The 13,800-nt window shown below is 36.2% G+C and overlaps 1 protein-coding gene across 1 annotated transcript in view; it reads left to right on the top strand.

The window, feature by feature from the left end:
• RAPGEF4 (Rap guanine nucleotide exchange factor 4) overlaps positions 1-13,800 on the top strand; it is a 164,278-nt gene that overhangs the window by 14,292 nt on the left and 136,186 nt on the right. The window contains exon 2 of the mRNA XM_087919936.1: positions 10,129-10,271. Within this exon, the coding sequence (XP_087776062.1) occupies positions 10,129-10,271 (143 nt within the window). The remainder of the gene's footprint in view (positions 1-10,128; positions 10,272-13,800) is intronic.

Here is a 13,800-nt window from a genome sequence, read left to right as displayed (position 1 = left end):
ATGCACTTTGACATATAATACAGATTGAGCAACAATCTCCATTATCCTTGCACATTTCCAAGAGCAAAGGGAGAACTAAAACTACTCTGCTTTCCATGAAAAGTATGGATAACAGGATAAAAGTATACTTTCTCTCAAGCAAGATTTCCAATCCATAATGCAATGTACCAGTTTATTTATTTTATTTATTTATTTTATCAAATGCTTACAGTATAATAGAAATAAGAACAAACATAAATTTAAATATAAGAAATAGGAACTAATAATTGGGGACAATAGGACAGGGATGGTATGGTAGGCACAATTGTGCGCTTATGCACACCCCTTACAGACCTCTTAGGAATGGGGTGAGGTCAATAGAGGTTAGTTTGAGGGTAAAGGAATGGGAGTTTGAGCAGGTGACAACAGAATCAGGTAGTGAGTTCTAGACATTGACCACTCGGTTGCTAAAATCGTACTTCCTGCAATCAAGTTTGGAGTGGTTTACATTAAGTTTATATCTGTTGTGTGATCTTGTGTTGTTGTGGTTAAAACTGGAATATTCATTAACTGGTAAGATGTTGTAATGTATGATTTTATATACTATGCTTAAGTCCAATCTTAGCTGGTGTAGTTCAAGGTTGTCTAAGCCTAGAATCTCAAGTCTGGTGGTGTAGGGTATTCTGTTGCAAATAGAGGAATGTAGTACTCTTCTGGTAAAATACTCCTGGACTCGCTCAATTGTATTTATGTCTGATATACAGTGCAGATTCCAGACAGCAGAGTTGTATTCAAGTATTGGTCTAGCAAAGGTTTTGAATGCCCTAGTTTGCAAACTAGTATTACCAGAGGAGAAGCTTCATAAAATTAGATTTACAATTCTTAAAGCTTTTTTGGCAATACTGTTGCAGTGAGCTTTGGCGCTTAGGTTACTGTTGTTTTAATATAAACCATGATTTCAGAAAGGTACTTACTGATTCATCGCTGGATTCATACATAATCTGGTTTGAGATATGTTACAAATGGGCTTATCTTTTTTGTTATGTGGAGTCCTTTTATTTAATGTGAATATTGAATTTGATTTTTCCCCTCTGTCTTGCCTTTGCAATATTGGTTTTATTGTTTATATTTTTTGAATGTTATAGATTCCCCCACACCCGCATGACTGCTATATTACTGCAGCTTATTTGAATCAGAGTTTGTACTTAAGTTCTAGCCTGTGAATCTTAAATTACCTGCTTTCGTTTCCTGAATTCATCCATTTTGTTTCCTTTTCGTGTTCTTATTCGGGCAAGATTTCTATAATATGAAAGAAGAGTTATCTTCTCTAATAGCTGTCTTGACTCTGGCTTCCTTGGTTGTGTTTTTGTATTAGGGACTGATAGAACTATTGGATAATATGTATGAATATTGATAAATGAAAAGTCACATGTCTATGCTCATGATGGAAGAAAGGATTGATTTTTTAATCTATGCTGTGGCAAAGTGCATTCTCAGAATATAACACTGTATAGCATTACCACTAGATTGTTATAATTATCTGCACAAGGATGATCTTTTGAATTCAGTTTATTGCGGTCATAGAACGGTACAAGCAGAGTGCTTGGTGAATGAATATACATTTGTATATTTATATATCCATTCAGCCTATATTAAAGTGTAATGTAAACACTAGAATTGTATTAAATATGATAACATTTAAAATTACAAGAAAATAATATCTAAAATTTAAATGAGTTATAGTTACCTAGAATCCATTGAGGGATAATATTTAGAATATGAGTTGGCCAAATATGATGAAACCTGCATTTCTGGTCTTTGAAGAAATAATTAATTGTTAAATAAGCTGTTAAATAAGCATTATAGCTCCTAGCTGTTCCTTTTACGATTAATTCAAGAGTTGCAATTCAAAAACAATTAAGCAAAAAGAGCTTCATCAGTTAATATCAGGGCCAAGTCCCAGAGATTACACAGCCAAATTCAATTGAGTTCAATCCTTTAATTGCTTATGCCTAACTAAAAGAATTTTGCAAAACTAAAGCTATAATCTTCTAACCTACAAGGTATATCTTGAGAGGTTCTAGGATGCGGATACTCTAAATCTCTTCTCCTCTCCCCTATCCAGCTTGGGTTATGCAGTCTCTTATTCTGGGTCTGTCTTTGGGAAAGCTCTACTGTATTTTGCCAAAACTCTTCCCGCTGCTCCTCCAGGTGCACATTCCATCACAGTTAAGTCTATTAAAGAATCAAGCACAAGTAACTCTTGGGTTGCAAATGTAATAGAGCCTGCAAATTACATTTGTAACCTGAGGATTTGTTAATTGGGTCACGTTAAATGAGCGTGATCCCATCCCTGCTCTACCCAATGCATTCGCTAATCAAACGCACAGGTCCCTAAAGCGCACATGAGGTATCTCAGGTGGAGAAAACCATGGGGGACTTAGTGTTTCTGACCGTCCAAGGCTCCTCCTGACCCACTGAGGTATCTCATGCTTCCCCCTCCCCTATCTTGCCCCACCGGGACTCCATGGGCAGTGGGCCTATGGAGACTTACTGATCTCTCCAGCCTCTCGGCCACAGTTTCTTTGCCTGCTTCCAGTGTTCCAAAAACAGAGCTGTGAGAATAGAGGCAGAGTGGGATGAGCATGCCTGGCTCAACTTGGCTGACTCACCGAGGCTGCCTAACCCAGGCACCTGATCTGCTTTTGGAGCTCCAGGCAGCCTCAGGTTTTTTTAGGATTTTTTTTAAAAAAATCTCTATAGATTATTGCTTATCATTATGGACAATAACCATTCAGATGAGCCAGTGGTTTATGAGCAGCATCCTATGTGGGGGCTGAAGTGAGTTTCTAGTTACTAGAAGTGGTGTTTTAATGCAACAAAGACATCTTTTCTTATTCCCTGTTAGTCTCAGGATTCCAGCAATCACTCTAATTAAATCATGATTCTAGAGCCAAACTTCAAAAAGCTTCAAAGGATTTATTAGAGGCAACAGACTGGCATTGCCCTGTATGATGCCAACTCTGGCATAGGTAATTTACAGTCACCTGTGACCCTATTTCCCCCCTCCCCCTGGGTGTCTCATAAATCAGATTCTCCAATTGAGCACGTTCACCAGGCCGGGTGTCATCATTCACGTTCTCCAATTAAATATATTTGTGGGCAAACGCTCTGGTATTTTAGTTACAATCTTTTAAAGATAAGAGTTGGAATGTACTTTCGCTTTTAAACTGCTGCACTGCAGATTTCCTCCCCCCCCCCACCCCTTTTTTATGGCAACTACTAAAATAGGCATAGGAATGTTTTATGAGTTGACAGTTAGCAGAATCAAAGTGATGTAAGCAAATCAAACAGTTACATGTCATTTTACTGTACTTACAGAAGAGATTTCTACATCACAAAAAGACAGTCTTTAGGGTTCCCTGTTATGCATTGTTTAGGAGGGGGATACTGCAAAAAAGAGAAACATTTATACATTTTAGTATAGGGAAATAATTCCCTAAAAAACTATTCTTCTCAAGCTTATCATCTAATATAGTTTAGGAACATCATCATTCCTTTCTATTCATTCCATTGAGCTATGAAGATGAGAAGAAACAGGTACTACTGGGAAAAAAATTGGGAGCATAATATAACAGGTAAAATATTGGACTGCGATCAGGGAGACTTAAGTTCATATACCTACTTTCTCGTGTAGCTCACTGGTTCCTTTTGGGACCAATCTCAACCTCAGTACAGGTGGTCCTTGACTTATGACACAATTGAGCCCAAAATTTATGTTGCTCAGTAATAAGTTTGTTAAGTGAGTTTTACCCCATTTTACGACATTTCTTATTAAGTGAATCATTGCAGTTGTTCAGTCAATAACATGGCTGTTAAGAGAATCCAGCTTTGCTGGTCAGAAAGTCGCAAAAGATCATGGGATACTGCAATCATCATTAATATGAGCTAGTTGCCATGCATTGGAAGTTTGATCATTTAAAGGGATGCTGCAGTGGTCTTCAGTGGAAAAATGGTAGAATGGTCACTTTTATCAGTGCTGTTGTAACTGTGGATGGTGATTAAATGAACTGTTGCAAGTCGAGGACTATCTCTAGTGCACACTCAAGATATTTGCAGGCCACAAAATTTGAGCTGCATGCTTTTTGTATCCAGTGTTTGAATGGGTGGAATTAACACAGTTCAACCTCTTCTTTTGCAGATGCTATTGTTCATTTCTGTTTGTAGAAACCTGTTGATGTGTATACTTCAGCTAAAACTGGGGTGCAGAGACAGGTTGATAGATTTCTTTATGGCTTGCTCTACTGCTTTTTGCACATTTAATTTGAAAAGGAAAAGAATTTCCCTCCTGCAATTCTTGCGGTGAGAATCTTCCCAAGGCTGGATACAAAGGATACAAATTCCTGCATAATTACTGCAAAGGTGGGGGATGAGGGAAACTCATCTGCCAAATAGTACTTTTTGTGAATAACTTTTTTAAAAAGTTCCCATGCAGCTGGCACTGATGAGTTACCAATCATGATTGATGAGTACCAAGAATTGCTCAGAACTCCTGGTACGGAGCCTCAAACTGATGAAAGAAATAGGGTTGGGGTTTTTTTTTGCAAACATCAAGGCTTTGACATAGAACACAGAAATGATGATCAGGTGATATCCATAACGTTATATTAGAATAAACTTCAAGGGGAGGGATATAATTTTAAGGCCAGAAGTTCTCCTTATCTTTCTGATCGCACATAGATTTGACTTACAGGTATTCCTCAACTTATGACCCCAAGAATCAGATTTTCTATTGCTAACTAAGCAAAAGCTATTGTTAAGTAAGTCATGTCGATTTTGTGATGTTTTTGCCATGGTTGTTAAATGAATTGCTGCAGATGTTAAGGTCAGCATACAGTTGTTAAGTGAATCTGGCTTTATCCAGTAACGTTTGCTGTTTGGAAACTGGGAAGATCACAAAGGTCGTAATTACTATACCCCTGAGATGCTGCGTTGTAAATATACGATGGTTGCCATGCAACAAAACTTTGATCATTGTGACTAAGGACATGCTGCAATAATCTTAAGTGCTAGGAACAGTCATAAGTCATTTTTTTCAGCACCATTGTTAATTTTGAACAGTCATTAAACAAATCAGTCATCAGTTCAGGACTACTTCTACTATCTCTTCTCCTCTGATTCTGTTAGTTCTCTATGTATAGATAGTTATCTTATAATTGAATTTTAGAGGCTGACAAAATATAAATGGCTAGATTGATTTATGACAAGATTGTCCATACAATACAAAAATGTTTTTATTAGGACCATTCAAAAGTATATGCCATCATCAGCACTCAGCACTTAGACCAGTGGTGGGATTCAAATTTGTTTACTACCGGTTCTGTGGGTATGGCTTGGTGGGCGTGGCAGGGGAAGGATACTGTAAAATCTCCAGTCAGAGGTGGTATTTGCTGGTTCTCCAAACTACTCAAAATTTCTGCTACTGGTTCTCCAGAACTGGTCAGAACCTGCTGAATCCCACCTCTGCCTTAGACATATACGCTGCTTCACAGTGCTTCACAGCCCTCTCTAAATGGTTTTGCAGAGTCAGCATATTATCCCCAACAATCTGGGTCCTCATTTTACTGACCTCGGAAGGATGGAAGGCTGAGTCAACCCTGAGCCTGGTGAGATTCGAACTGCCAAATTGCAGGCAGCTGGCAGGCAGCAGAAATACCCTGCAGTACTGCACTCTAACCACTATGCCACTAGGGCTGTTTTGAGTTTGAGTTCTTGAGTTCATTTGAGTTCTCCGGGGCTTTTAAATCAGGCTAGGAGGCTTCACTATCACCACCATCATCAGAGATTGGGAATAAGAGCTCCTCTGTGAGGCAGATGGGTGGTGAAAATGTTTGATATAGAAATAAATATAAATAAATATACCAGAATCTTCTCCAAATTAGGCAGGACTTGCTTTTCTAGATTTTACTTGATCTAAAGGAAAATACATTTAGCTTTTTGAATCTCAAATTTTTAAAAATGAAGTGCTTTTGATTATTTCCTATAATCATATTTTAGTGAAGATTATTAAAAAAAAATACCAATGATTCAATTTTCTGATTTGTGATTTCTTCTATCCAGTGTCTAATTGTATTCCAATATTTTTTCACTTCCTGGCATGTCCACCAGATATGAAAATAAGTGCCTTTTCCACATTTCCAATAATTTGGGTCTGAGTTGAACATTTTTGCCAATCTAGCAGGAGGAAGGTGCCATCTGTAGAACATTTTGTATTGATTTTCCTTGTATGCTGTGGATGTAATTAGTTTGTAAATTGATCCCCACATTCTCTCACAATTTTCCAGGTCTATATTGTGGCCATCATTGAATTTAATCTGGAAACTTTTTATTAGGTATAACAACACAAAAATGCAATAAAACAGATAGATATATTATGTTACATATATTAACAGCTGCAAAGATTTTGTACGCACAACTCTGGAAGGAAAAAAGGGTTCCACCAGAAGGCATGGTTATAAAAAAAATAATATCGTAGATTATATAGAGATGGACAGGCTAACAATGAAAATAAAAGACAGAGAAGATTCAATTTATTATAGGGCCTGGGATGCCTAGCATGAGTGGTTTAGAAATAAAAATAAAATAAAATGGCAATTAGGAAAAGAATGAGGGAATATGTACATATGTAAATATACCATGGAGAAGATTGAGATGTAAGGATAAAAGATATTGATTTACAGTAAGAGTAAGATGTAACGGTAAAAGAATAAGTAAATACATATACTGAAAAATGTGAGGCGGTGCAAAAGATGTCTTGATGTTGATAACAATGTATAAAGTTTTATTTTATGTTTTTAAAATTTTGAAACTTAATAAAATTTATAAAAAAAAATACCAATGATTACTGTCAAAACAAGTAGAAGTTAATCAGAATAGTATATATAGAAAAGATATTTTGGGAATATTTTATTGGAATCAAGTTCAGGAACAGATAGATACTTGTGAGCAAATGAAGCGCAGTAACAGAATACAGTTCTGTCTTATTTTTTTTTGCGCTTCTTTGAATATGCTGGCTTGCTTTCATGCTTTCATTGTCAAATGGCTTTTCTTAGATCCCAGATTCCATTCTGCATTTTTACTGCAACATATATAATATAAGCCATTGTATTTGCACTGACTTGTTGCAGAAAGGAGTTTGGCATCCTTAGTTTTCCTGCCTGAGCAGGGGCTTGGACTAGAAGACCTCCAAACTCCCTTTCAACTCTGTTTAACACACATGTATTTATGCTCTGGACTATAGACATTGAATGCATGTAAACCCTGAAAAATATATGGTAACCTTGGGCAAAAGCAGTAGAATCACTCTAGGTGTAGGGACAGTGTAAAATATTAACACATGATAAATAATGGAACAATTAAAAATAATAGCAGTTTTCTCTGTCTCTCTACCTTCCTATTTCTTTTTCTTTCTTTCTCTTTCTTTGTCTCTTTCTGTCTTTCTCTCCCTTCCTTTTTCTCTCTCTCTCTCACACACACACCACTCTCTCTCACTCTCCCTATTTCTTTTTCTTTCTTTCTTTCTTCCTCTTTCTTTCTCTCCCTTCCTTGTTCTTTCTTTCTTTCTTTCTTTCTTTCTTTCTTTCTTTCTTTCTTTCTTTCTTTCTTTCTTTCTTTCTTTCTTTCTCTCTCTCTCTCTCTCTCTCTCTCTCTCTCTCTCTCTCTCTCTCTCTCTCTAACACACACACACACACACACACGTCAGCCTTCATTCCCTCTCACTCCAGGCACCTTACTCACAAGGGGAAGTGAATCCAGCATTGTAGAAGTTCTACAGGTTAACAGACTTGCATTTGCAAACTTCCCCATGGCTGAATTCCCCCCCCGCCTTCCCCAGCGTTCTTTCCCTCTCGCTCCACTTTACTCACAAGGTAAAGTGTCCATGAAGAATCCAGCCTTGGAACAGTTTTGCAGGTTAACGAACCGCTGCTCCACCCACAGTCATGTGTTTTCAAGTGGCTGCTTGAAAATGCATGGCTAGTGCAGGGGAGCAGCCCTCCTTTAAACTGGGGCGAGCGAGCATTGGGCGGGCGGGGCAAGCGAGTGAGCAGAAACCAGGCGACCGGGTTGGGGGCGTGGCCAGCTAGATGTTGCTACCAGTTCGGCAACCCACGCCAATTTCTTGCTACCGGTTCACCCAAGTAGGTGTGAACCGGCTGAATACCACCTCTGTACTAATTCAATCCAACCCTATTTAACTTGATCAGCCAAGGTCAGCATTAGGCCTAGGCAGTATCAACTATCTGTCAAAACACAGTTCTCTTTCAATCAAGACAGGAACATAGAGGTATATTGTTAACTTTTTTTTTCAATCAGAAAGCTATGTTTCTGAATATAATGCATAGTTTAGGCCAATGTTTTCAGAAGAGGGTAGCTTGATGATACATTTTTTTCTACATTGCTGCTCTTTATTATCCTGCAGATAAAAAGTAAGAACTGTTCCTTTACGCTCTAGCCGTGATTTGACCTCAATATATTTTTTTGTAAATCAAAGAAACAGAACAGTTTAGTGTATGAAAATATGTTCCCCCTCTTATCAGCTCTTATGTCAGGCACCTTTATGATACTTGTTTCATGGTTGACTTGGTTTCCTCATCCTTATTGTACTAAGTAGTATTTTTCTTCTATCTGAATAGAAAAATATTACAGTAATATAAACCTGATTTTAAAAAAGAAGCTCAAGGGCTCAGTCACTGAATACTTATTGCTTCATTTCATTTAATCTCCACAGTTTATTTGTTAGTTGTTTCCTCTGTGGGCTCAAGGCAATATACAACAGTACCAGATGTGGGATTCAAATTTTTTTACTACTAGTTCTGTGGCCGTGGCTTGGTGGCCGTGGCAGGAGAAGGATACTGTGAAATCTCCAGTCAGAGGTGGAATTTGCCAGTTCTCCGAACTACTCAAAATTTCCGCTACCAGTTCTCCAGAACCTGCTGAATACCACCTCTGCATAGTGCGTTCTTCCTCCAGTTCTGTGTCCACACTATTTCGGTTAATTAGATTGAGATGAGACAAGAAGACTGACACAAAATTATCCAATTAGCTTCTATGAGTTTGATTTGAAATCCTAATTGACAATCCTAATCCCTTCCAATCATGAGATCATACAGGCTGTCTCACAGCCAGTGGTGGGATTCAATTTTTTTTAGTACCGGTTCTGTGGGTGTGGCTTGGTGGGTGTAGCAGGGGAAGGATATTGTAAAATCTCCAGTCAGAGGTGGTATTTGCTGGTTCTCTGAACTACTCAAAATTTCCGCTACTGGTTCTCCAGAACTGGTCAGAACCTGTTGAATGCCACCTCTGTTCACAGCAATATATATTAAAATACAAGAAGTCCTTATATTTTATCCAGTTCATTTAGTAAATGTTCAAAGTTACAATGGCACTGAAAAATGTGACTTATTACTATTTTTCACACTTATTACCATGGCAGCATCATCATGGTCATTTGGTTTACATTCGGATGCTCGACAATTTCACAATTTATGACGGTTGCAGTGATTCCCCTTTTGCAACTCAAGTAAAGTCAATGGGAAGCTTGATTCACTTAACAATTGTGTTACTACTTTAAAGCTGCAGGGGTTCACTTGACAAATGTGGCAAGAAAAGTCATAAAATGGGGCAAAACTCATTTAACAAATTTCTCACTTAGCAACAAAAATTTTGGGCTTAATTGTGGCTGGAAGTCGAGGACTACCTATATGTAACACTGCGAGTTACTCCTGTATCATTTATCATCTTTTCACAAGAGACACCTAATAAAAATATGCTTTTGGGAGTCACTCAGCTATTACAGAATTCTAATGTTCTAATTCTAATGAGACAAAATAATTTCTTAAAGGTGATCCTAATTTTCAAAGGGAGAGATCTACAATCAAGATTAGGTTGTTTGCTATGGTTATTGTTGCTGCTGGTTGATTATATTTTAGAATTGTGGCCGGCTTTAGCTGCATGCAATTTTGCCTTCTGTATTTTAGCTCTATTTGGATGACAGTTTGGTTTTAATCCTACAGTATAGTATTATCATCTTTGAATATTGTGACTCAAAAAGCGAAAGATGATAAACGAATGTCATTCCTATTTTTCCAGACCTTTGGAGCGTTCGAGTGAAGATGTGGATATTATATTTACTCGCCTAAAAGAAGTAAAAGCTTTTGAGAAATTTCATCCCAATCTTCTCCAGCAAATATGTCTCTGCGGCTATTATGAAAACTTGGAAAAGGGTATTACATGTAAGTTTTTTTAAAGAGAAAAATAATGTAGAATAAACCAGGAATCAGGTCAAAATTTCATTCTTTTCCAATGTTCAGTGTTTTTAATGTGAAATGTTTTTTTATACTTTAATGTTTAACTTTTGAATATTGATATATTTAATATCAAATGTTCTTTTTGAATTTTAATGTTTTAATGAGAAATGTTCTTAAGAGCAGGAATAAAATTATCTTTCTTATGAAATTAGTACATGTATTCATTTCTATGTGTAATCCATTAGTCATAAATTATTTCTATTAATTATAGATTTATAGTATGTATAAATATTTTAAATAATTATTTGCTATGATAATTAAATTAATCTGAAACAAAAAAAGTTATAACAACATTGCCGAATTGAAAAAAACTTAAATGTTACTGGCATTATTTAAATGGATCAAATAACAGATGTTTAATTAGCTATCCGAGATGAATTTTCATACGAAGTTCTAGGATGGAAGTTAGCAACCTGTCTTATCATTAAACAGATAAGCTGACTCTTATTGTTGTCATTGGGTCTCTGGTCTCTATTTCTCCTCCAATTTGCCCCTTTTTCTTCTTGCCAGGTAGAACAAGCCTTTTATTTTTATATTTTTACTGTGTTAAAAAGAACAGAGAGTAAGTGAAGGGAGAAAAGACAGATGGGAAATGTCATGACTACAATTTCTACAAAACCGAAAAACTGACAATTTGGGAGTTACTAATGAGACAGGATAGGCTGCCTTCTTCAGGATTTTCTGGTAACCAATGATTTGTATGGAGAAACATTTTGGCTTTATGAAATTCATTATTGGGGAAAGACTTCTGTGCTTACGATTTTCTCTTTGTAAAGTTTTGTGGCCAATCCATTCCCCTCCTCTCCCCATTTATTACCTTTATGGCATACTTTTAAATCACAACAGTAAGAAGGTCAGAATGACTGCAGAAAAGCTATGGTTTATTGGCAGACAGAATTAGTTTCTATTCAAAGATATATAATCTGACTTCTTGGGAAAAAAATACTATTAACAAGCAAAGTAAATATTAAAGCACCCAGAAAAGATATAATTTAAATGACAATATGGCTTTGAAAGCATAGGTATGATATGCACAAACTAAGAATAAATATATGTAAAAAAGAAAATTACTAATTTAAGTGGACCAAGATCTAGTGGATCTCAAGCAGAATTGAGTTTTATAAATTCAGGGATCAGGTCTATTTAATGTTATACTATTTACTTATTTCCTCCCATTATTTGAAATAATTTATTGTTGCAAAAGCTATGAGATGTGAGCAATCTGTGATTCTCCAGGAGTTACAAAACTTCTTCTTCTAGCTTTACCAATTGTATCTGGGCCTATTGGAAGTTGTAGTTTACCGATATTTAGGGGGCATTGTTTTTGTAATCTTCTTAAAAAACTTCATGTATATATGAAGAAGGAGGCACCATAATAAAATGGGGCATAGAAACTAAAACCCTTGTTGTTTTAAACACAAGATTTAAATTTGTAAAGTGTGTCAGGAGATATTTCTGGAAAGGAATGAAAAGCTAAGTAAAATTAGATTTTGATCTTAATAGACTTACAAAGTCTTTGTCTTCTGGATGAGTAACTATGGTAGGTTAGAAGTCCCTATGAGCATATCTGTGAGGAGGACAGCACCATTGCAAAGACTGGTGACCAGGTAGTGAATACTGGCCAACAAAATTCGTTCTGGAGAAGGAGAGTTTGACAGATCACCCACTTATGCTCTGGATAGCTGCTCCTCATGAGGGGACTGCAAACATTAAGTTTCTTCCAGCCAGGTAGGATGAGTATCTTGAGAGCTGAGGGATTATCATTTTGCTCAAAACTGCTACGCAGCCTTTAATGGACACTTGACTGGTACAAGGTTCACTTTTTAAAACACTTCTGGGTATAGTTAATTTATATAAATGTACAACTTATTTCTTCCAACTGGCAGGAAAGAATAAGACTCTTGGTGAGTTGCCTTCTTTTTAGAATTAAGAAGAGAAGGGGAAAAGTGTTCTATCTTAATTTAATAGATTGTGATTTAAGAAAGTTTTAAATAGATAAGGGGAACAGTAATTTTAAGAAAAGAATATTACCTTGATGAAAATTCCTTTGAAGATAATAAAATTAAGTAGACAAGCAGGATCTTTGTAAGAATGTTGATTACTTTTTATTAAGGAAAGTACATAATTGGTGGATTTTACAAAATAACTTAAGGGTAACTTAAGAATTTGGTCTGGTGTTTTGGTCTGGTGGTTGAGGGATCAGGCTAGAAAGTGGGAGACGGTGTGTTCTAGTGCTGCCTTACCCATGAAAGCCATTTCGGTGTCCTTGCGCCAGTCACTCTCTTTCAGCCCAATTCACCTCACAGAGTTATTGTGGAGACAGTAGTAGCAGGAAGATGTATTGGATATGTTTGTCGCCTTGAGTTATTTATAAAAATAATAAAGATGGGATACAAATAAATAAAAGAAATGAATGACCTGGATTGATGACTTATCTATGGAGAGCTAATTGGGACTAAAGTGTTAAGGAAAGAGAAAAGCAAAACGGGAAAAAAGGAGAAGCTTGACTTCTTACTTTCATCCTGGTTAAGTGGTATACTTTCACTTTGGAGCCATAATACAATGGCATCAACAAGAAAAACAGCAAAAATAAGAGGAAAGAGATTCACCTTGAAGACAAGAGCAACTTGAAGACAATGGCACCACATCAGGTTTCTTGCAGAAAATCTTTGAGGAACTTAGCAAGATAATATCTGAAACAGTTGCCAATAGTTTGGCTGCTTTAAAACAAAAAGTAATGGAAGAAGGATTTGCAGATAAAAAACATATGAAAGAAGAAATTTAAAAGATTGAAGAATCTATAGAAAACATGCAAAAAGCGTTTCATTAGTATTATTCTACTTTACATAAAGATCAAGATTACTAAACATTACAGAGAATCAGAGATAAATGATGAATATACCAAAAATAATAGTGGAAGTTTGTGAAGTTCTTAAAAAATCTAAAACAGATCCAGATAGTCTGCTGGCCCCTTGCTATAAATGTTTTGAGAACGAACGTTTATAATTTTTACAAGTGATGTTATATTATTTTACATAAATGGAAGATTCCTGACAGCTGGAAAGAGGTCAGTACAGCACTACTACCTAAAAATGGGTACATTCGGTACTACCCACCATAGAGGAATGATTGACAAAATTGGTAGAACTTTCTGAAATGGCCAAACTGACTTATTTGATTAAAGACATTATTGAGATTCATCCATGACTGGGAACTCCTTATGGACTTTTTGCATACAAATATTTTGTAACTTATGGTTTTGATGATTGGAAAGAATAGGCTATAGAAATAAAGCAATTACAGAGAGAGAGTTTTGATTGTATAAGTGCTGAGAGGAAGATTAAAGCTATTTATATTTCTTTTTATATTTTTTATTTCTTCATTTTTTTCTATTTCATTTTTCCTTGTCTTTTTTCTTTGCTTGCTTTTTCTCTTTCACATTTAATGCATCTTT

The sequence above is a fragment of the Pseudonaja textilis genome, chromosome 1 (genome assembly GCF_049901715.1).
Source record: "Pseudonaja textilis isolate UNSWEBS1 chromosome 1, rPseTex1.2, whole genome shotgun sequence".
Taxonomy (NCBI): Eukaryota; Metazoa; Chordata; class Lepidosauria; order Squamata; family Elapidae; genus Pseudonaja; species Pseudonaja textilis.
This window is presented reverse-complemented; position numbering and strand designations above follow the sequence as displayed.